Raw genomic sequence first — 23,763 nt, 5'->3', positions numbered from 1 at the left:
TGAAACGAGTCTTGGGTCTGATGACATCATGGCCAGTGGCACCTTCAGGGACTGGGAGACCAGTCGAGGAAAAGCTGCATGGAGCAAAGTACAGAGGTGGGCTTAATGAGAGCCTGCAGAAGAGCAGTCAGGACCTCCGTCTCGGCTGAAGGTTCACAAAGCAAAGACCAACGCAGGAGCAGCCGAGGGACACAATTCTGGGAATGTTGTGAAGTGAACCAGTTGAACATCTCTGGAGAAACATGAAGATAGCCGTCCACCGACTTGGCAGCGCACGAGAGGACCTGCAGAGAAAAAGATCAGAACACCCCCCCCCCCCCCCCCCAATCCAGGAGCGTGTAACCCAAGAAGATGCCAGGCTGCCAATGGGGCTTCAACGAAGTGCCCAGTCAAGGGTCTGAATACTGGTGTCAATGGGATAGTTCAGGGGTCTTCTAATTATTACTTTTTAATAGATTTGCAAAACGTTTTAAAATCCTGTTTCGAGGGGGTTACTGAGTGAGGGGGAAAATGAATTGGAAAGGTTTTAGCCCAAGGCTGCAGTATAAGAGAGTGAAGGCCCGTGAGGGCTCCGTGGAGTCTGCGCAGTGCTGCTCTGTGCGAGGGTTAAGGCGTCAGCGCACAATGGAGCTCTGCTGCCCTCTAGTGGACGGGCCTTCGGGCCGATTCTCTTCTTCATTAGACAACCAAGACTTCGTTCGGCCTGGAGGGTGAGCTCCACGTCATTGGTCATTTCAAGCCGCTGTGTGTATATTAAGACGAGTGTGGGTCGCCATTCTGTAGGGCCTGAAGGAGCTCTGCTGTGGTGGAGCGACTGGGTCGGAGCTCATGTATTATATAGTGCCTTTCAGAGCCCAGCTTGACACAAAGCTCTTTCCACAATGACTGGTAAATGTGACAGGGAGGTGTTGTAGATGTGTCCTTTGTGTATTGGGGTATCAGTGGGCATGAGGCAGGAGCCAGCATGGAGTGCCAGTCTATTATAAGGCGCATTGCCAGGCCATGTGGGTGTTCATAATTTCGTGTATTTCTCTCTTGTTTGGTGTTCGATGTCTGATGTTAGTGTGTCCCCCTATTATTAATGTCATCTTTGCACGTTTCCATTGTTGCCCTTTGAAAACCTGTGAAGCACTTTGAGCAAATAGTGTTGTTATTATTGCTATCTTTGGAGTGAAGGCCACCATTGCGCTCATGACTCCGCTAAGCACTGTGCCACAGTGCTACCCAGCTGAAAGGCAGCTTCTGTGTCGGCACTGCTGTGCCAGCTGCTTTGGCTTTCTTCATGGGTGCCCGGGGGTCTGTGACCCACCCTCTGTATTTCCTTTATGTTCAGTAGGACACCAGATGAGGCTCAAGTCGCTTGCACAGACTTGATTATTAGAAGTTTACACGCATACAGCAGCAGAAGTGATAAATAAAAACCCTCTCCGCTTTTTATGGGTGATTTGTCCGCTCTGCTCCCCTTTGTGAAGCGCTGTATACAATTAAAATGACGTCATGAATTGGTCTTTTAATGTGAAAGGCACTTTATAAACCGCTGCGCTCCGCGCTCGTCTCGATGGCTCCTGTTTTATTTGCTTTCGCTTTTTTCTTTCTCTCGGCCCCAACTCCCCGTTTTTGTTTGCTCAGGACTTTTGCTTTCTTTTCTAATAATTAAAGTGAAGACCGCCAGGACGCCTCGTTAATTATTAAAGCCGCAGCCGCGAGGAAGCCTCAAAGTTCACGCCGGACGTGTTGGTCAAACGAGCCGAGGCGACATGGCCACCGACAGCCCTTCAGTGGCCCCCGGCGCCGGCAAGAAGTTCGCCCTGGAGATCGCGGACATCGCCGTGATTGCCGTTTATTTCGTGTTCGTCGTGGCGGTGGGCATCTGGGTGAGTAGGGGGCGGGACGGCTTTGCGGGGGGGGATCAGCGCACTGCCTAAAGCTTCGGACGGGCGCCCGATGACTGAAGGGACCCCCGAGGTAGACGTTCAAGTGCGTTCGCGGATTCGAAAGTGGGAGCGTTTAGTTACTTCATCAGAGTCGCGTTTCTCGTTTTGTGACAGTCACTCGTATGCAAATAACAGCAGTAAAATGTACGGGGACACGCGCTAGTGGACTCCATTAGATATAAAGCCACGACATTCGAGACGGAGCCTTCACGGAGAGCGGACTGCAGTTCAATGGCGTTGGCTGACGTGCTGCCCTTGGTTTGTGGTGTCTGATGGTCGCTTAAACATCACATCTTTCAAAGACCCCTCCGGAGAGCTCAAATTCTGGGCTCACGGAGAGCCGCCGTGCCGCTTAATGGCATCCTGAATTGTTAGTTCGTGCAGGTCGCTCAGCCGTCGGGAGGACAGATGTGTCCATCTCTGTTTACTGATTGATTCTCCATTCATTATAAAGGTTTCACTTTCACGCTAAACTCACCTGAAGCAGCTGGACGGGCGCGCAGGGGTTCAAGAGGGTTGTGCGCATGCGTGCGCCTCTCCCGGCGTTTCACGGTTTGCGATGTGGATCCGTTTTGCCGTCTGAGGTGCTGCCGTTGTGCGACTAAAAGATGAAAGTCTACAAAAACGGCAAGCGAACGGAAGGCTCACAGAACGTGTGTTTGTTTTACGGGGTCGCCGATGCGTTTCAATGGGGGTGGGATGTTGAAATTTCACAAATGTGCACTGCGCGAGATGTCTGGACATTTTTGAACAAATGAAAGTGAAGAAGAAGCGAGCCGGATGTCCGCCGATTCGGTCCACACGGAGCCCACTGCGGACTGATAGACAGACAGGCTGACAGACGGACACGGGGGCCGCCACAGTTTCGGGCGCCTTTTCAGGGTGCGTCTATTTCGTTACGTTTACAAGAAAACCTGACGTCTGCCTTCTCAGTTACATCCAATAAAAGACAAATCGAATAAAATAAATCGGAGACGAGACGGGCTCAGTCTTGCACCGAAATCCTAACGTATTTTCATTTGAAAACTGATTCTTTGCTGACGACTTCTAGCAGCCTGCCCGCGTATTTTCACCGAAGATGCTTACTGTATTGATAGGTGTGAAAATCTCGACACCCCTAAAAGTGTTATCATGTCCGATATTCCTTATTTAAAATGGCGTGTTTGACTGGGATTTGTGGAGCGCCTGTGTGGCCTCGGACTCCCTGCAGTGCCATTGTGCACGTAATGACCGTCTCGTCATCCGCGGAGATGATTTCCATGCAGGTCCCTCATCACGGCCCGCTGACACGCACCCCCCGGGTCACCTTTAGCTGGCTCTTCTGCTGGAGCTTTTTTTTGGTTTGTCGGACCCTACAGCAGGCCGTGAAGCTGAGGGTCATGGCCGACGGGATCAAAGTGCGGTTAAGAGGACCTGGTGAGCTGCTTGGCCCCTCTAAGCAGTCGGAGTTAATGGGCGCACTTGGAGTTTCTGAGGTTTGTATTGACGTTCTGATTAAGATTCTTATCTCGGTGGTTCTGCTCCTTCATTGTTTCTACCTCCTCCGCCTGAACAATGGTGGCTGACCGTGGAGATGTCTTCCTGTTAAAGTCAAACTCCTCTCTTTGGTCCTTTTGACAGTCGCGTCTTATTGCGTTCCGCGGCTCTCATCCTCCCAGATATCAGCGTGGCGTCATCAGAGTCCTTGGGAAGTGAATAATTGTCACTGTTCTGTGTCAGGTAGGTCACTTGTGGAGAGCCCCAATAGTAATGGCGACCAAGCACGGCTTTTGTGGACTTCTGAAAAAGCGTCAAGTACTCCTGAATCCAAGCAGGAGGTGAAGAAGGGTCTCTGGAGGCGTGAGACCCCAGCGAGGCATAAAGCTGGCCACAGACAAGAGAGCCCACATCAAGTCCCACACCCAAGATGTTAGAGATGCCTCGGCATATGATGGGGTGCAGAAGGACCACCACACTAAGACTGGACCCCACAGCCACAACAGACGCTGCCACAAGTGGTCCACCAGGGACACAGATGTGGGATTCCATCAGGACTGAAGGCTGCCAACTGCTCCTACTACTGAACAGAGCTCAAAGAAAGACGATGTGGAAGAGGGACCACCATATCTGGTCTGGAAAAGGGGGGCTCTGGTAAATCCCACTGCTGACCCCTCATCAGAAATGGCAGATTATCTACAGTCGGCCCTTGTTGTGCTTATGATTTAAAGGCTATCGGTGACATATTGTGTTAATGTGGACCTGTGGGCATTGGGGTGTCCCTTCACGGGCACCTTCCTGCATCATAATCGTGGCTGCCAGCACTGACCTGAGCTCCATGGAGCTCTTAAGCCGGGAATTGCAGCTTTTAAAAAGGGGGATGAATACATGAAAAAGTGAAATGACTCAAAAAGAAATTCTATGGAGGCCTTCATGTCCGTTTTAGTAAAGGCCAGTAACTCGGCACCCGCTCTTAAGAAGAGCAAAATATCAGAAGAAGAGGAGAGGAAGACATGATTCACGACTGGGCAGCTAGCGAACTCACCAGAACTCTAACATGGGGCTTCTCACAGCTCTCTGTTTACACCCCTTCATCCACCCATCCAGGGGACGGTGACAGTGCAGTCACAGCGGTCATCAGGCACAAGGCAGGAACAAGCCTGGGACAGGCGCCAGCCCATCACAGGGCAAATGCCCACACAAGGGGCCAATGCACCTCATCTGCATGGCACTGGGCTGTGAGAGGAAACCCACTTGGACACGGGGAGAACATGCCAACTCCACGCAGCGAGGACCTGGGACAGCAGCACTAGCACTGAGCAGCCATTCTATCTATCTATCTATCTATCTATCTATCTATCTATCTATCTATCTATCTATCTATCTATCTATCTATCTATCTATCTATCTATCTATCTATCTTATAGTGCCTTTCATATCTTTACATCTCTTCCATCACACTCTTCCTATCCCTTTGTCTATTATATAGTGCCTTTCATATCCATCAATCTTTGTCCTTTACATCTCCCTTTTTTCCCCCCTTACCTTTTATAGTGCCTTTCATATCTTTCTGTTTATGTGGCATCTTTTACATTCTAACTCTGCCTTTACAAACCAGGAAGTTTGACAAAAAGAAAATCCCACCAAATCCCCATTTGCGTATTTGAACCTGTTCCTTTTCTTTCCCAATCACAGGAGCTCTTTGTTTCAGTTGTTTTCCTTCTCCGTTTGCTGTCAGCTTGGGGGTCTCCTTTGCACACTCACACACACTCACTCTCGCCCCAACTCCCCCGGGTATGCACAGGTAGGTCAGCGTAAAGGCCGGACAGGCGGTGACCTGAAGGGTGACCAGCAGGGGGAGCTGACACCCAGACACAGCCCATCACATGGTCCTGTCAGAGAGGCCACAGATACGTGAGGGGTCTGCAGCAGGGCGCCGCTCTCATTCCTGGTGTCCTTTTCATCACCCTGTTGACTTTTCTCTTCCTTAGTCGATTTTTTCTTTTCTTCCTCCCCAGTCTTCCATAAGAGCAAACCGAGGCACCATAGGGGGATATTTCCTTGCTGGACGATCCATGACCTGGTGGCCGGTGAGTGGTCTTTTCAGTGTTTTCACTTTTTAACGTCCTGCAATGAGGGGGTCCACACTGACATCTGCCTGCGTTCATCACATTGACTTTTCAAGTCAGCCCACCCTCTGTTCTCAGGCCCACTGAGCTCAGCATTGCCACCTACTGGAGAGTTGGGTAACCGCGTTCTCCTCTCGCAAGGATGCTGGATGCCAGTCTGGAGGGGTCTGTTGGTTCCCCTGATGGCTGAAGGAGGCTTTTTGTTTTTGTGTTTGTTTCAGGCCACAATGCACAGGTGGCGCACTTGCACGGTCACATAGTGGCTGTCACTCCACTTGTCACGTGTGTTGCTCACGTGTCTTCTCACCTTACCCTGAGTGTCATAAATAGTTAGAACAGACCAGAAGGTTCAATGGTCACCCCTGTTGAATGAGAAATGTGAACGGCCATGTCAGCTGGGGTTGGCTCTGGTCACTAATGTCACTAAAGAAATTTTCCTGCACTTCTTCAGTGTTATTTGAACAAAAATGGGCATCACGTCCTGCTTAGTCTGTTTGCATCAAGTGACTGTCTGAAGGTCTCCTGTCTAGAGGAGTGGGCAGTGCCAGGCTAACCCTCGTCCACTTATAGATGGTGGGGTGTGGCTGTAAGGAGATGCCACGCTAGCACTGAGGGGTCTGTAGTGGGACAAAGCCTGCTGGACAGGAGATGCCAGGCTACCACCTGTCTGTCTGTCTACTGGGCAGATGTTTTCCATCTGGGGGGGGACCACTGTGTGATGATGGGGGCAGTGCCAGGCTGTTCACTTGTGGTGGCTGTGTGGAGATGCCAGGCTAACACCTCTCTGTCTCTTTATTGCTACAGATTGGCGCCTCTCTGATGTCCAGTAATGTTGGCAGTGGGCTGTTCATTGGACTGGCGGGCACTGGGGCAGCAGGGGGCATTGCTGTGGGGGGATTTGAGTGGAACGTAAGTAAAAGGAGGGATCTTTCTTTCTTTCTCCCGGTGTAAACAGCCTTTTTCTGGGTTCACCCAGGTTGCCCCCTTTCCCTAACATATTCCTTTTTATGGCATGCAGGAAGGGCAGTGCCCTTATTGTAACCTGGGGTGACAGGCCTCTCCCAAGTGTTTTTTATTTCTTTAATGTTTGGCTGCCTTGGGCTTTATTGACTTTATTAAAAATGTGCAAACACTGAGACCATAATGGCGCAGAAGAGCAGTAAGTGTGTCCAGAGACTGCAGAAACTGTCCCGCTGTAGAGTGAGGGGATCGGCGCAATGCAAGGGAGCGACACTGCGTGGGCACTGGGGGTCTCCCAAGCCCTTATTGGCAGGTCGAGTGTGAAAGTCCCTTCGCTTAAGGGACCCTGCAGTAGTCTGTTCTATGCCAACACCCTGCCAGTCCCTTTTGGCAGAGTGGCACCCTCACTTAATCATTAACAAGTAGCAGGTCAGTGCCAGTCGCTCGGGTGGGCTGCAGTTATCCGTCGCTCTCTTGAAGTGTGTACCCGGCCGTACTTGTCTTCATTTCCTTCTCTCTTGTGCTTCTCCTCTGAGCAGATCTACAAGTCTAAAGAGCCACCTTGACTCAGAAGGCAGACCCAATGAAAAGGGTGCACTGCGGGTTATTTTCTGTCATGGGTGGCACTAAACGTGTCCCCTGTTGTCTTCTTTGCCTGCAGTGCAGGTCGGGAACACGAAGGTCCATTTGAACTTCCATCAAACCGACGTGATGACCAAACACCAAAGTCTTTATGTAGAAATCAGGAATATCAGTCCTAAGGGTGAACTGCAAACCCAGGTGACCAGGAGGTGCGCGACACCATCACACCGATGACACCAGTGCCACACACCTTCAGGCCAACATGGCGGAGTTAAGCCTGGGAACAGCAGATAATCATTTAGTTAGCAAACAAGCAAAGCTCGTGATCTGCAGCCCATCCTGCCCGCGACGATTGCCCACAGCAGAGTAGCGTCCTCACTGGCCTGGCAGGCCAAACGGGGCTTTGGCTTCAAACGTGCCAATTATTCACAAGAGGGAGGGCCGGCTGGCTGAGACAAGACCCGCAAAGAATCTTTAGGGGGAAAAAAAGAGATTTCTCCCAAGAATGGAAAATAATTACAAAATATTCCAGGCAGAGCAAACAAGAAATCTACAAGAGTAACACTATGACGCTGAGCAAAGCCAGCCAAAAAAAAATGAAGTTCAAAACTACCGAAATTGTAACAATCACAGGACCAGCAAACGCCAGCAGAGCAAATTGAAAGCCTTTATGGGGCTGGGGGCGGGCCCTCAGCAGAGAGGGACAGGTGGCCCCGCCTCTTGGAGAACCACCCACAAATTCCACGGAACATCAGAGCACCGTAAGACAGACACACAGATATTAACCAATAAGCAGTCGGGCGTAACTGAACAGGATTGCCCCGCTCCTTGAGGCTCCACCCACACGATGGACACGCATACAGCATACACAAGACATGAGATGATGGCAGAAAACCAAATGGAAAAAGACAAAAATTACAACGCACACATAACTGATGCAGCGTGAGGCACTTTGTAAAGATGATAATAATAATAATTATAAACCTGAAACCCACTTCTGGGTCACGGGGAGCTCCATCAAACGCCAAATGAGTTCAAACAGAACCACAAACCAGAGAGATGAAAAGCCACCGGGCTGTCCTCACATCTTGATTGTGTGACGGTGACAAGTCACCTCCTAACGCTTCTTTCTTTTGCCCTCAGGCAGCCTGGGTGCTCATTGCCCTCGGGTGGATTTTTGTGCCAGTCTACATAGCAGCTGGTGTGGTCACCATGCCAGAGTACCTGCGGAAGAGATTTGGGGGCCAGCGGATTCGAATCTACATGTCGGTGCTCTCCCTGGTTCTGTACATCTTTACTAAGATATCGGTGAGTCTGTGTCGGTGTTTTAGGGGGACGTCGACGGGTTGTGTCTGCGCACCTGGAGTCCCTTTTGGGTGATCCACAAGGTGGCGCCGTTTGATGTTAACTTCCTTGTTTGTCTAGTCGTAGACAGAGGAGTAATTAGAACATCAGAACAATCAGGGCGAGGAGAGGCCACTCAGCCCACCAGTCCTCTCCATCCAAACCCTCCAAAATGACATCAAGCCGCATTGTGAAGGCCCCTAAAGTCCTCTTGTCTGCCACACTCCTTGGTCACGGATTCAATGTGTCTGTGGTTTAGAAGAAATGTTTGTGCAAAATGAACCCCAACTGTGCCTCCATGTTCAGGTGCCACCCCACCAATCCCAGTTTTATGTCCTTCATAATTTGTGCCCACTTGTGCTGACTGGCTGCCTGTTGATTGAGTTCCTAAGAACCTCCACAGGTGGTCTGATGACGGCTCATAGAGGGGCTCCCTTCAAATAACCTGAGTCACCAAGGGGCCGGGTTGGCCCTCAAAGACACAAAGGGGAGATGGGCCAGAAGATTTGCCAGGTCACACGTGACATGTTTCACCACAAGCTGAAGCCACGGCTTATTCGTCATTAGCAGTGACACAAGGGGTAACTAGTTGTCCCTGGCGTGAGCACTGAAGACCACGCTGACATGGCGTTCTCTTTGTCTCAGACAGACATCTTCTCTGGAGCTCTCTTCATCCAGGTGTCTCTCGGCTGGGACCTTTATGTCTCCACGGTGCTCCTTTTGGTGGTGACGGCTGTCTATACCATCGCAGGTGACCTCGCCCGTCTGTGTGTGTCTCTGTGTGTCTGTGTGCCCACCCTCTGGAGACTCTCATTATCTGTGTTGTTCACTTGTAGGGGGCTTGGCAGCCGTGATTTACACAGACGCCCTGCAAACGGTCATCATGGTGGCGGGGGCCTTTGTTCTAATGTTTCTAGGTAAGCAACGCTGGGGTATCCGTACTGGGGGGGGGGGGGGGCGTTAATCCCAACTGGCCTCGGTATGTTGAAGTGTGAGTGACGATTACCAGGGGCCTACGGAACTCACCAAAGCAGAGCCAGTTGAACCTGCGTCTTATTAGGGGTGCGTCTGCACAGAGGCTGAAGGAGCAAAGTGGGGTGGGGGGCACGGCAAGCATTGCCATTGGAGGCGCCAAAGCATCCACCAGTCACTCAGGCATATTAAACAGAATTATAAAATCAATCAATCGTTTCATTAGTTGGGGGGGGGGGGGGCGTTTATTCTAGTACTGCATCGTCAATTCTCTTTTATTTGCTACCCTGGAAAATAAAACACCTTATAAATCAATCAATCAATCAATCAATCGATCAATCAGTGAATGATTTTATCATGACTTACACGCCACTACATAGTCAGTGAGTTTTCTGATTAGTCAGTCAATCTTTATGTTGTGCTTTACATTTAATGTTATAAAATCAGCCAATCAATCAATCAATCAATCAATCAATAACTGGTTAGACTGTATGATCCATTTTAACGACGTAGCCAGTTCATTCAGTTATTAGCCTTTATTTCATACTCTATCTCAGAACACGTACCTGATCAAGTCGATCAATCAATCAGCCGATCAAGCTGTCATGTGATTGGTCACTGAACGATTCTCTCCATTACTTACACGATGCCATCCAGCCAGCCAGCTGGTTCTGTCACTCGTCACTCATTGTCTAACCCTCAGTCAGTCACTCGCTGTGACAGTGCAGGCGCTGTCCTTTACTCTAGTTGACACAATGGCTTTGTTCAGTAATTATTCATTCAGTCATTTTTTTAACGTCATCGTGTTGTTTGCTATTAAAGGTCATTATGTAGTCAGGTGGTCTCTCTGGTGGATTCCTGAGCCCACTCTTTGCCCCGTGGCCATTTAACTGAACCTTAGAGCTTCAGGGAAGTTGTGACAACAGCAGGCCACCCAGCTCTCTGGAGTTTTCCAAAATGTCACCAAGCTGAGGTTCTGGGGGTCCCCACAGTCTCACTGCCCACCATGTATTCTGTGTATCAGCGGTCCTTTGTGTGGTGAGGATCTTCATGACTAACATTTGTGTGAAATCTTCTCTCATCAAGAGCCCCTCTGGTGACCCCTTGTGTTTTTGATGACAACGTTTATTTTAAAATAACGGCCAGTGTCTCCTGTTGCAGTTCCCGTTGTGCTTTTTAAACACTCCAGTTGTGTCTTCATCCGCCCCCCCCCCCCCCCCCCCCCCTTTCAGCTGCTCCTCCTCCTCAGTTGCTCTCCATGGTCCTGAAATGGCCATCTTGTTCTCCTCTGAGTGGGAACCCACACTGCACTCGGTACAGCAGCACAGTAGAGTGCATGTCTGTGGGTGGGCAGTGCCCACTCTATGGAAATGCGCTTTTAGCTTATGTTGGCATTTAATTGTCCTCCTTAGATATCAGAATGCCCACCCTGCTGAAGATCTGAGAATCACTCGTTCATCCGCTTGATGTCATCTGGAATTTAACACCCGGACATGGCACTGCAGGGTCGCGTCAGTGTTTGACTGCCACTGGATCTCAATCTTGTATGGCACCTTTCATGGCTGTGGCCTCTGAGGGTCCATCGGTCACTCAGTTGGGGTCTGATGTGAGGAGCTTTGCAAACCTGAGCCCCAGTGTATCACTCGTTCACTCATCAAGCCCATCATGGTCAACTTGGCCATATTCCCCCACTTTTTTTACGCTTGGTCCTCAAACCACACAGTGTCCCCCAAGCCTGTTACACTGAGGGCTCCTCCATACTTCATTGATTTATTTTATTCAATGCCGGCCTTCACTCAACATGTCCACCTCAGTCCACTGCAGCAAACACTCTTTATTTTGTTCACGGATCTCTGACTCCTCCATGTCTGTGTCTTTCTTCTCCCTCAGGCTTCGAGAAGGTGGGCTGGTATGAGGGACTGCAGGAGAAATACAGCCACGCCTCACCCACCCTGACCGTGGCCAACACCTCCTGCCACCTGCCCCGAGCTGACGCCTTCCACATGTTTAGAGACCCCATCACGGGTGACCTGCCCTGGCCGGGCCTTATCTTTGGACTTACAGTGCTGGCCACCTGGTGCTGGTGCACTGATCAGGTATCCTCGCCAGTTTACACATCCCGGGGCACACGGGGGGCACACTGGGACACACTGGGCAGAAGAGTAGACAAAGCTGGTGAAACATAACTAGCAGCTGTTTGGTAAGGAGGTCCATATGGCAACCACTGGTCCGTTACCATCTAGAGCTGCCTGTCAGCTGACTGCACTTCTGGAATGCCCCCTTCCATCCCGCATTATCTGGTGGTCTCATTTGCTCCTGTATTGTCCATATCCTTCAGCACTACAGTCGTGTGGACAGAGCAGGAGACCCTTAGGTGGCGTGAGTTAAGGCCTGCAATTTTATTTGGGCCAGGGGTGCTGCTGGGTGACCAAGAAATGAAGGAGCCCCCAAGGAGGTGCAGGTGGTCACCAGGCTGAAGGAGACTTGGACTCCCTTCAACATAACTTTGGTGGGCTGCGGAGGAGTTTAGGAGCTGCAGAAATAGAAGCATGGTGTGGAAAATTATGGGATGGGAGACTACAGTGAGGTGTGAGATAATTTTGTGTGCTACGAAATCGCTTGGCACAGAGTAGGATGGCATGTTATGGGGTGGCACAGTAGAGTGAGGTATGCGGGCGATGGCCTTCAAGCCCCTTCACTAAACTGAAAGTTCACGTCCGACATGCGAACAGACAACAAAGGGTACAGAGACCACGGCAGAACCGATTAGTCCACCAGTTGACTGGAAACAGACTGGCAGCTTCTTCTTCTTTCGGTTGTTCCCGTTAGGGGTTGCCACAGTGGATCATCTTCTTCCATATCTTCCTGTCCTCTCCATCTTGCTCTGTCACACCCATCACCTGCATGTCCTCACTAACCTTAACCATAAACCTTCTCTTAGGTCTTCCTCTTCTCCTCTTGCCTGGCAGCTCTATTCTTGGCATCCTTCTCCCAGTATACCCCTCCTCTCTCCAAACCAACACAATCTCGCGTCTCTGACTTTGTCTCCCAACCGTCCCACCTGAGCTGACCCTCTAATGTCCTCATTTCTAATCCTGTCCATCCTCCACACACCCAATGCAAATCTTCACATCTTTAACTCTGCCACCTCCAGCTCTGTCTCCTGTGCCACCGTCTCCAGCCCATATAATATAGCTGGGCTCACTACCATCCTGTAGACCTTCCTTTCACTCCTGCTGATACCCGTCTGTCACAAATCACTCCTGACACTCTTCTCCACCCACTCCACCCATTCCACCCTCTTCTTCACCTCTCTTCCACACTCCCCATTACTCTGTGCTGTTCATCCCAAGTATTTAAACTCCTCCACCTTCACCAACTCTACTCCCTCATCCTCACCATTCCACTGACATCCCTCTCATTTACACACATGGATTCTGTCTTTGTGGTCCAACTGACCTCTCATATCTCCACCTCTCCAGGGTCTCCTCAACCTGCTCCCTACTCTCACTACAGATCACAATGTCATCAGCAGACATCACAGTCCACGGGGTCTCCTGTCTAATCTCGTCTGTCTGCCTGTCCATCACCATTACTAATAAGAAAGAGCTCAGAGCCGATCCCTGATGTAATCCCACCTCCGTCACTCCCACCGCTGACCTCACCACTGTCACACTTCCCTCGTACATATCCTGTACCACTCTCACATACTTCTCTGCCACTTCTGACTTCCTCATACAATAACACAACTCCTCTCAGTCACCCTGCCATTTGCTTTCTCAAGTCCACAAAGACAATGCAACTGCTTCTGGCCTTCTCTAAACTTCTCCAACATCCTCTGAGCAAACATGTCATCTGTGGTGCTCTTTCCTTGCATGACTCCATCCTGCTGCTCGCTAATCATCACCTCACTTCTTAACCTAACTTCCACTACTCTTTCCCATAACTTCCTGCTGTGGCTCATCAGTTTTATCCCCCTGAAGTTCCTACAGCTCTGCACGTCCCCCTTATTCTTAAACCAGTACACCAGTACACTTCTTCTCCACTCCTTGGCCATCCTCTGACTTTCCAAGATTCCATTTGAAACTCCACTGCCATCTCTCCTAAACACCTCCATACTTCCACAGGTATGTCATCTGCACCAACGGCCTTTCCCTTCTTCATCCTCTTTGTCGCTGTCCTGACTTCCTCCTTGCTAATCCGTTGCACTTCCTGATCTCCACATCATCCAACCTTCTCTCCCTCTCGTTCTCTTCATTCATCAGCCTCTCACAGTCCTCTTGGCACAAAGACAATTCCACATCCAGGAAGGACACCTTTACATTTGGCAGATGGAAGTTTTCCAAAGTGCTTCAGAGGACAACCCTGTGGCTTCTTCTAAACATTTGAATGAGAAGTTTAACGACTCGGGGAGCTCAGAGCTGATTTTGCCCAGCTGTTCCCACCGGCCCTTAATGAACAAACTGCACTGATTGCGGCTGTCATGAAATCGGTGCCCTGTGCCAGTGTTCAGTGCAGGGCACTATATAACTGGACATCATAATGCCAGACGAGCCCCCCCTTCAGCTGCTGTCTGTCCTCTTTTCTCCAACAGGTCATCGTTCAGCGCTCGCTGTCTGCCAAGAATCTTTCCCATGCCAAAGGGGGCTCCGTGTTAGGTGGATACCTGAAGACGATGCCCATGTTTTTCATTGTAATGCCCGGCATGATCAGCAGAGCTCTCTTTCCAGGTGGGTACAGTTAGACTGTGGACGGCACAATGGTGGAGTGAGGGGCTGGCAAGTGTGTGATGCCCTGAGCAGCCCGGGCATTTTTAAATTTTTTTTTCATTTGATGGTCTCAATTGCCCGTAAGGACCAAACAAGGCAGACTGGTAAAGTCAAAGGAGGGCACACCTAACACTTATTCATTGCAGAGTGCTGAAGCCCACCCTGGGTTCTCAGTCAATGGGTGCAATACAAGCACTAAGAGTGTAAGTGATGTCAGCCCATCAGAGGACATAAACAAATCAGAACTGCTGATCATTTCATTGACTTGCCCAGATCTGTCCCCTTATGTGACCCCATTGTGAAGTGCGTGAGGTTTTCCCAGCATCATCAGATCATTCAGCTATGGACAGGATGCCATTCCACTGCAGGACAGACAGACAGACCCTCAGATGCCTACAGTCATGGACACTCGGCCAGACATGGCAGGAATCTCACACTCGAGTTTGGAGGAGGCACAAGTTCTCTGCAGCTCAAAATGAAAGCAAAGCTGTGCCACCTTAGAGTGCACGTCAGTGGGTGACTTGAACTGCTTTTCACAGCCCCGTGACACTTGTCTCTGCGCCCAAATCCCATCAAATGCTCACCGGAGAGAATGTCCGAGGACTCGAATCTTAGGAAGGCTCCCCTGTCCTCCTGCCACTTGTCCATGCTGTCCTTTCTAGCGCTGTGACAAAGACCTGAAGGTGCCCTTGGTGACATCCAGCCCACTTCTGATCCTCTATGGGCCTGCTCTACACGGTGGTCTCTGCAGATTGTAATGATTTCTGTTTTTAGGTGGGATCACTTAGACAAATTATTGTGATTTCCATTGTGGTTGGTGACATCATCACAGTGCCATTCTGAGTCTGCGTTCTGTGGTCATGCTAACAATGGTGGCACCATTCGTAATGTCATAAGATGGCATCCCAGTAAAGCTGCCATCCATTTGCTGCATGCGATTTATAAATATTTACGCAGGGGACTTCAAGGGTAGACAGCGTGGGGATGCAGAAAGACCACCAATTCCAAAATGGGCACGAGGCCTACAGATACCACTTAAAGAAATCTGTCCCTTATTAACTTCATTTTATTAAATAAAGAAAAAGTCCAGAAATAAACCCAAAAAGTGTCCAAACCAGCAAAATTAAAACAAACGGGCAAAGAAAGGCAACTCATTACAAGTACGAAGAATACCAACGAGCCAAAAGACCCCCCAGAAAGCTGTTGGGGGGATTCTGCTGCGCTCTGACTGACTTTCTGTTTCAGTATTAATATTGTCATCACTTGTCACCTAGTGACGTCCTCGCAAGGCCTTTTTGGATTGGTGACCGTTGGCATGTGCAGTTCTTAGAGCCACAACTGTGCCTGTGGCATTTAAGATGCGCTGGCACACATGGGGCACAGACGGCCAGCTGATGCCACTTGCCACGCTATAAATGGAGGGAGGGTGGGGAGGGTGGGGCCCACAGCTGTAGTGTTGGAGGCCCCGCCCCTTTAGGCTTCACATTCCATTGATCTGACAGAATCACCACGCGGGACGATAACACGTTAAAAGAAAATGACAGGAAAAACGACCAAAAATAATCAACACAAACGGAATAAAACTGAGAGCAGCGACTGAGCCGAGTGTCGGCCATCGCACTAACAGACAAACCCTCCTCTCGTTTTGCTTCAGATGACGTGGCCTGCGTGGAGCCGGCAGCCTGTGAGGTCGTCTGTGGTGCCAGGGTGGGCTGTTCCAACATTGCCTACCCCAAACTCGTCGTGGAGCTCATGCCCACCGGTAAGTCTGGGTTTCTGTTTTGTAGACTTGGTGAGCAGACTTTGACAGTTTTGGAGGTTTTGAATCACAGAAAGACTTTAGGTGGGCTGGGACCTGCTGTTCTTGACAAAGGTTCAAGGTCACTCCATGTTTCTTGGAGTCTTCATCAAACAGCGGACCACCCAAGAAGCAGCGTTGGTGTGCCGCCAGCTCACTAGCAATCTGCTGGTTCAGTGTGGGCAACTAGGAGTCCTCAGTGGGTACAACATCCATGTTCGGGGGGCAAGTGCTCAGGTCGCAAAGCTTTGCGTATTCAGCAGCTCTTCTGGGCCGGGCCTCATTGGCTTCTTGTGATTGAAGGGAAAATCAGGCGCCTCCTTAAAATTCTATGCAGTCATAATCCATGTCCCCTTTTGCTAATTTTGGGGATGGTACTGTCACCATTAAGAAATGTGCTTGGGTGCCACCTCACTGGTTGGCAGTGAATTTAGGCCTCTGAATGCAGAGTGCTGCCATCTTCACTAGCGGGGCTGATCTCTGCTCTGCTGATCACTTGGGCTTCCTGATCCAAAGAAGTCTTCTCTTTGAAGCTAAAGCTCTCCATTTCAGCCTTGTTACACTCGCACTGCCCACCCGATTGAATCCCAGACTAGGGGTCCGCAAATGTGGGTCATTCAGTTCAGAATGCAGATGTGATAACTAGAAGTCCCAAACCACACACATCCCAAAAGCACTTCCAAAAAAGCCCAGTAGAGGGGGAAGTCCTGTCAGAAACCCTGGTTAGACACAGAAAAGGGCCACCTGGAATCTTCAAAGATTTACTGTCACAAAACTGCTCTGTAGGTACGTGAAGCTCCATAGAGCACACAAGGCATAAAGAAGGCCAATCCCAGGTCTACAAGTCCCAAGACACAACCCAAAGGCAAAGACCAGAACTGTCAAAGATCAGGTAAACGGAAGAGCAAACGTGGACGACACCCCACCTGAGCAGCTGGCCTCAGACTTGCCTTCCTCCTAATTATGGGAGCCGGAGATTCTTTTACAAGCCGAGCCCACCATTTGGGGATCAAATTGGATTGGAACGCATGTTTCTGAGGTGGGATTGCATTTCTAAACTCTGGGGGTCTCTCCACAGGCCTCCGTGGCTTGATGATTGCTGTGATGATGGCGGCACTGATGAGTTCCCTCACCTCCATCTTCAACAGCAGCAGCACCCTCTTCACCATGGACATATGGCAGCGGATTCGCAGAAATGCCACTGAGCGCGAGCTCATGGTGGTCGGCAGGTAACTGGGTGGGGGGGGGTGCTGGCATAGGGATTTTGACGTCAATAGCATGTTTGGGGGACACAGACAGACATCCAGTTTCAGGGCTCTGTTATGTTCATCCACCCTTCATTGGAACACTCCAGACGAGAACAGGCCGTTCAGTCCAACAAAGCTCGCCAGTCCTATCCACTTATTTCTTCCAAATATGTCAGGACAAAGCTAATGACTTTGGACTCCTGGTGGACAAGATCTCCATTTCCAGCAGGTGGACACTGCTGCCCAGTGAGATACCAGCCATATCTCCTTAATGCCTTCAGGCAAACCCTGAGACCCTTCTGTCAGGGAGCAGCCAGGTTTACGTGGGAGGCTAAGGCTGAATGGCACCTGACAACCGGGCACTACATGAGCGTGATGGCGGTCAGCTGTGTGCCACTTCAACCTGGAATACCACATGGTTGGCATCAGTTGGCATGTTAAACGTCTTCTTTATGCAGCCTTGACCACCCTTTGCCAGCTGGGTAAACTGTTACAAGAGTGAGTAGGCCTGTCCTGGTCACCTTTACTCTCACTGCTGCCACTTCAAGGCTGGGCATGGACAACCACCAGTGATTAGCCAACATTTCAGATTGTGTGTGTGTTGACCAGTGTGGTACTTCTGGGTATTCCATTGTGTGTCAGGAGGTGCCCCCCTGTTGGCGGTCCCCAGGAACACCGCGTCTGCTCCCACAGCAGCTTCTGTTTTAGCTGCCCCTCACCGTGTCTGTCCCATGTGAGACTCTATTGCTGCTGCCATCTGCTGGGCTGGAGGATATTAGCTGCTTTTCTTACTTCTTTCCATTTGCCCCCTCCAGAAACAGGGCTTTCTGCCTCTTGGTGGTCTCTGTTAACCCCCCACTGGCTTTTGGACTGCCATTCTGTGTCTCTCTGGCCACCCTTCTCCTGTCCTGTGTCATCCTAGTCGTACTGTTGATGAACTGCCCCCCTGCCCACCGCCTGTTTCATTCTTGTCCAGGGTGTTCATCGTGTTGCTGGTGGTGGTCAGCATTTTGTGGATCCCCATCATTCAGACCTCTAACAGCGGGCAGCTCTTCGACTACATCCAGGCCATCACGAGCTACCTGGCGCCACCCATCGCAGCTCTCTTCCTCATGGCCGTCTTTTGGAAGCGGGTCAACGAGCAGGTGAGTACACCGGGGGCTGTCGGGCAGATTGGCGCCGGGTGAGGGCGAGCTCAGGCGTGCAGGTGGCCACGTTTTGTGCCTGTTGTTTTTACTTCATCATTCTGTTGCTCTTCATGTCCAGACTGTTTCCTAAGGTGCCCTGGTCTTTGCCCTTTTTGTGCTTTTGTATTTCCTGTTTGTTCTCCTCCCTGACCTTTGGGTCTTACACCTCGGCCCCCTTCTGGTGAAGGCTTTGGTTATAAACTGTCGAGACCAGAAGGGCACAGTGCACGACCTCAGGGGTCTTCTGCCAGGTTCTCTTCCCTCACCCTAGGAGAATACATGGAAGAGGAGTTAGCGGCGGGTCACACTGTCGACCTTCCCCGTGTTCCTCCATCATAAGCTGCTAAGCTCCTGACACTCGTGGGCTTCACGCGCTTTTCAATGCAGACGTAATGGCAGCTTTGGCCCAACAAATGAAGTAGGCGGGTTTGGGTCATGTGACATGATGGAGACGCCCCCCCCCTCCCCCCCCAAAAAAACTGGCCCGCCATCTTATCTCAGACTGTGCGCCATAGTGCAGCCTACTGAGCATGCCATAAGGGGGCACTGTGTGGGGCAAAGTGTGGACCCCCACAATGACAGAATGGATATTCATGTTGATGTTGTGTTTGGATCCTCAAAATAATTCAGCGTTGGGACATTTTTGTGCCGCCATTTTGTCTGTTGATTTGAATTGCGGCCCACACTACATGTGACAATATGGACTCCATACTCTTATAGATCCGTAAAAGTGACCTCTAGTGGTCGGCCCAAGCTGTGCACCATGGGTTCAGTTTTAACATTCAGGTGATGTGATGGAGGAGGAGGAGGAGGAGGAGGAATGGTGCATTAGCACTGGCCTGTAGCGGGCAGCCTCATAAAACGTCATGGATTTGTATCTAAAAGTTAATGGATTAGGAAATGGGATTCCGTTTTACAGTACAGGAAATGGCGGGATGGCGGTGGGCCTTTAAGCACCTCATAAAACGCTGCAGCGTGTTTGGGGTTTTATAGCCTGGAATAAATCATCAGGCCACGCCAACGGATTCTTCCTCGGAGGAAATGCGAGGCGGTGAGCGGCAAAGAGAAAAGTTAAAGATCTGCAAGTGTGTGTGTGTGTGTAACTCTGTGTGTGTGTACGTGTGTGTGTCTGTGTGTGCGTGTGTGTGTGTGACTGTGTGTGTGCATATGCATGTGTCTGGGGGTGTGTGAGTGAGTGTGAGTGTGTGTGTGTGTGTGTCTGGGGGTGCATGTGACTGTGTGTGTGTGACTGTGTGTGTGTATGTGTGTGTGTGTCTGGGGGTTTGTCTGAGTGTGTGTGCGCATGACTGCGTGTGTGTGTGTGTGTGTGTCTGTGTGTGACTGGGGGTGCACACGTGTCTGTGTGTGTCTGCGTATGCATGCGTCTGGGGGTGCATGTGACTGTGTGTGTGTCTGGGGGTGCGCACGTGTGTGTGTTTGTGTGTGTGTGTGTGTGTGCATGCGTGTGCATGACAACAGTGAATACACATTCGTATTCATATATGGACTCAGGAAGTCTTCACCACAACCACCCCCCCCCCCCCCCCCCACCCCCAAATGGATTATCGGATTATCAGTCTGCACCACTCAATAACCCATCATGCCAAAGTGACAACGTGTGACAAGTGCAGAGTCCAAACCTGAAAAGTCTCCTCCCTTCAAGTATTCAGACCTTTGTACCATCCTGGGCCATCCGGACAGCTTGAGAAGTTTCCAGAACTTGAGTGGAGTCCCCCTGTCACCAAATGAACTGACCGGACATCATTTAGAAAGACACACACGTAGACCTGCGCAGAGAGGGTCCCACAAGTCCCGCTGCATGTCAGGACAGAAACCAAGCCCTGGAGTCCAAGGGACTCTCTGCAGACCTCCATGATCGGCCATCACTAAAGCCTTGAGTGTTCCCAGGGGCACAGTGACCCCACCCCCCCATAGCACTGTGAAATGGAAGGAGTTCAGGATCGCCAGGACCTTTGCTAGAGTTGGCCAATTTGGCCAAACTAAATAAACGGGCATTAAGGGCCTTGGTCAGGGAGGGAGGAGACGAAGAAGCCCACAGTTGCTTCAACAGAGCTTCGGGGGTCCCCTGCGGAGAGGGAAGCACCCCCATTAATCAGGTGTATCTGTGACAGCCCGCTCGGAGATTGGCACACAGCATTTAAAGCAGCTGAGGAGACCTCCATTGCACTGTCTAACATCATCCCTACGTGAAGCACGGTGACAGCAGCGTCCTGCTCTGGAGACGGGGACACGGTGACAGGTAAGAACCGCAGGAGGGGTGAATTCAGTCAAAGATTGAGACATCCTTCAAGAAAACCTCAGATTGGGCTGCTGGCCCACCTTGTTGGCGCAGCTTCAGACAGTTTTGGTTCTTCTCTTCAGACTTCTGTAGACCCTCTTAGCTCGCTGGGTGTATATTCCCATGTAATAGTGGGGGTTTGTTGTTGGGGGGGCTTAAAACAAAAGTAAGGCGACTTTCTGCAAACAGCCACCTCAGGCTCAGCGAGTGCACTGGCTCTCATTTTGTGACATTTGTGCAGGATGGCGACGTGACATGCCATTAACAACTGGGTCTGCCTTGTCTTCTCAGGGGGCCTTCTGGGGCCTGATGGTGGGCTTGCTGATTGGGACCATCAGGATGGTGATGGAGTTCGTCTACGGGGTCCCTGCCTGCGGCGAGGAGGACAAGAGGCCGGCGCTGCTCAAGGATGTCCATTACCTCTACTTTGCACTCATCCTGCTGTGTCTGACCGCCTTGGTTATCACCGTGGTCAGCCTTTGTACCCCTGCCATCGAGGAGAAGCACGTGAGTGCAATCAGCCATCTTAGCTGCCCTTCTAGGTAGAAATGAAGAGCCCACCATAGCAGACACTGCAGAGGGGAGAACATGGCAGCCGCACACAGAAAGGGACCTGAGCCCACCAAGCTGGCAGCCTCCTATGCTAACTTCTGTGCCACCATGCCACACCCTTTTCCTCTGAGATGCTTCCGTGCCATGCCTTCATGAGGGGGCCGGGCACATCTCATTTTACTGTGTAATAAATGGGGTACTGAATACCCCCAAATAACAAGCACAGGAGCCTTGGGTGGGTTGTTCTGCATCCAAGTGGCTGGTAAATTAAACTGAGCTGCTGTGTGAGTGGACCCCATGTTGGACTGGCATCCTGTCCTCGGTCATCTCCTGCCACTCTGTCTGGTGCTGCCAGGCTAGGCTCCATCACCCCCCATTGAGTGTGTTAGGAAATGCAGCCTGAAGAATGGCTTAGGAACAGAGTGGCACAGGGGTTAGGGCTGTGCCCTCGTGTGTGGCACCACCCAGCTGTTGTCCATGTGGAATCTGCATGTTCTCCCAGGCTCTGCTTGGATGTCCCCCTGGCAGTTCCAGTTGTCCTCCCACCTACCAAAGACCCCAAACATTTGTTTCTGTACGAGTGTGCATGTGAGGTTCAAGTCCCATCCGTATTTACCCCCTGCCCCAGCTGTGGCACTGCCAGGCTAAGCTCCAGTGCCCCCATGCCCTTGAACTTGAGAGTGCTGCCTCATGTTGCAGTATCATGAATGGCTTATTAAGAGGGTGGTCCATGGTTGGCATTATGGCCTCATGTATGCAGCACTCTGAGTTGGAGTCATGTGCCCACTTGCCCAGGTGGCATTTGTGTGTTCTGCTGGGGTCTGCTTGAATGTTCCTCTCGGTATTCTGGTTATCCTCCCTCATTCCAAAGTCCCTAACCATTTGACCCTGTGTGGACCCTGCAGTGGACTGACATCATACCCACGGTTGGCTCCTGCCAGTCTCAACAACTGAAGCAGTGGCCGCTCCCGATCCCACCCTAACTTAACACAACCACAGCTCACCAATCCATGGAGCCCACCGACCCTGGGTGGGATGCCAATCCATCTGAGGGCCCACTCACTCAATCTGGGCCAGTCTGTCTTAGGGATGTTGAGTGCCAGGTGAAAAGCCACATGGAGAACCCTTAGAGAGGGTGATATGAACTTGGGGCTCCAGTTCAGTGAGACCACCACACTAAGCACTGGCACACAAGGCGCTGGCTGACTAAGTCACCAGGCGTTTCGGGGAAGCGCCGAGGTCCGGCCATTTCTTTGTGAGCTCACTGCTTATTGTTGTTCTGCAGTTGGTCCGGCTGACTTGGTGGACGAGGCACAGCCAACTGCCACGGGTGGAGCTGGAAGACCCCTGGACTCTGCCCGTATCTTCAAGCTCTGGCCCTGAGAAGGCGGCCAGCACAGAAGATAAAGGCAGGGGGCAGCCACAGCCAGAGGAGGAGGTGAAAGGTGAGACTGGGGAGGGTGGGACATATGCCAGAATCAGGTGGGCTCATTTGTGTTGGCACTCAGCGGGCATGGCCCTTCTACATCTGTCTAACCAGAAGAGCAAAAAGTTAGTTAAAGAAATGGAGATGTGAGGAAAGGGAGGAGAATGAGACAGAAAAGCAGAACAGGCATGAGGACGGGGACAAACGTGTACAGGTAAAGTGACAGGGACATGAGCTCATGTGTAAGACGTAGTGCCGACAGGAGACGAGGGACAGGAGACAAAGGTGTTAAAGCAAAATGGGGACAAGAGAGAGGCAGAATGGGGACATCAGCATGAAGTACTGCAGCAAGATGGGGGACCAAATGTGAGTGACACAGGACAATGATGAAGGGGTGAGACAAAGGACTGGGGACACAATTGTGTAAAGATTAGGTGAGGGACATGAAGACAAAATACACGGGCCATAGACAGTGCCACTGCGGACACAAAGGACATGGCACTGACAGATATAGAAGTAAAGAGGAGACCCAGCTGCGATGACAAAAGCAAGGAGGACAGGGCCCATGTGACCTCCTTTTTGTTGTCTCCCCAGCCATGTCACTCGGGAAGAAGCTGCTGTTCTGGTTCTGCGGCTTGTCCACCACAGCTCGTCCCACGCTGACCCCTGAGGAGAAGGAAGCTTTGGACAAAAAGCTGACCAGCATTGAAGAAGAGCCCCTCTGGAGGAACGTGTGCAACATGAACGCCCTCGTCCTGCTGGCCGTCAACGTCTTCCTGTGGGGCTTCTTCGCCTGAGGACTTTGGGGGGTTGCCTCCACCCAGCCCGCTCTATTTATTTCTTTGTAGGCCAACGCGTTTGCGTCTCCGGTAAATGCGAGTGCAGAGTGGCTCCTCTCTTTTAGCCTTGTTGTGTATATATAGCGCCTTTGAGGGGGTGCCCTGCTCTCCTGTTGTTCCATAAAGCAGCTGGTATCCTGGAGCGGGCACCTGCTCAGAAGAAAGCAGCTATCAGCCCGCTTCTCAGCCATTAAGAAGACAGTGTCGCCTTATATAGCACCTTTCAATGTGAGTGCTGAATTGCAGGTT

General features: G+C 51.0%; 3 protein-coding genes across 8 annotated transcripts in view; 1 reads left to right on the top strand and 2 right to left on the bottom strand.

Moving 5' to 3' along the window:
- bend5 (BEN domain containing 5) overlaps positions 1-23,763 on the bottom strand; it is a 308,697-nt gene that overhangs the window by 96,704 nt on the left and 188,230 nt on the right. The window lies entirely within an intron of this gene.
- The window catches only part of spata6 (spermatogenesis associated 6), a 195,853-nt gene that overhangs the window by 132,992 nt on the left and 39,098 nt on the right, over positions 1-23,763 (bottom strand). The gene's annotated exons all lie outside the window — the stretch shown is intronic.
- Positions 1,641-23,564, top strand: LOC114642501 (sodium/glucose cotransporter 4-like). The gene is made up of 14 exons (XM_028791366.2): positions 1,641-1,874; positions 5,429-5,500; positions 6,344-6,448; positions 8,225-8,389; positions 9,071-9,176; positions 9,262-9,342; positions 11,288-11,493; positions 13,992-14,127; positions 15,821-15,928; positions 17,043-17,193; positions 18,188-18,356; positions 20,989-21,204; positions 22,535-22,694; positions 23,270-23,564. The coding sequence occupies exons 1-14, from the start codon at positions 1,758-1,760 to the stop codon at positions 23,470-23,472; spliced, it is 1,995 nt and encodes a 664-aa protein (XP_028647199.2). The 5' UTR covers positions 1,641-1,757; the 3' UTR covers positions 23,473-23,564.

Source organism: Erpetoichthys calabaricus, chromosome 10 (assembly GCF_900747795.2).
Source record: "Erpetoichthys calabaricus chromosome 10, fErpCal1.3, whole genome shotgun sequence".
NCBI classification, from domain to species: Eukaryota; Metazoa; Chordata; class Cladistia; order Polypteriformes; family Polypteridae; genus Erpetoichthys; species Erpetoichthys calabaricus.
The sequence above is the reverse complement of the archived record's forward strand: the minus strand, read 5'-3'. Positions and strand labels throughout refer to the sequence as shown.

Excerpts from the sequence above, each read along its gene's own strand:
- LOC114642501 (XM_028791366.2), top strand. The coding sequence starts at position 1,758 with ATGGCCACCGACAGCCCTTCAGTGGCCCCCGGCGCCGGCAAGAAGTTC. Across the intron at positions 15,929-17,042 it reads CGTGGAGCTCATGCCCACCG|GCCTCCGTGGCTTGATGATT; the intron begins GTAAGTCTGGGT and ends GTCTCTCCACAG. Across the intron at positions 18,357-20,988 it reads GGAAGCGGGTCAACGAGCAG|GGGGCCTTCTGGGGCCTGAT; the intron begins GTGAGTACACCG and ends TTGTCTTCTCAG.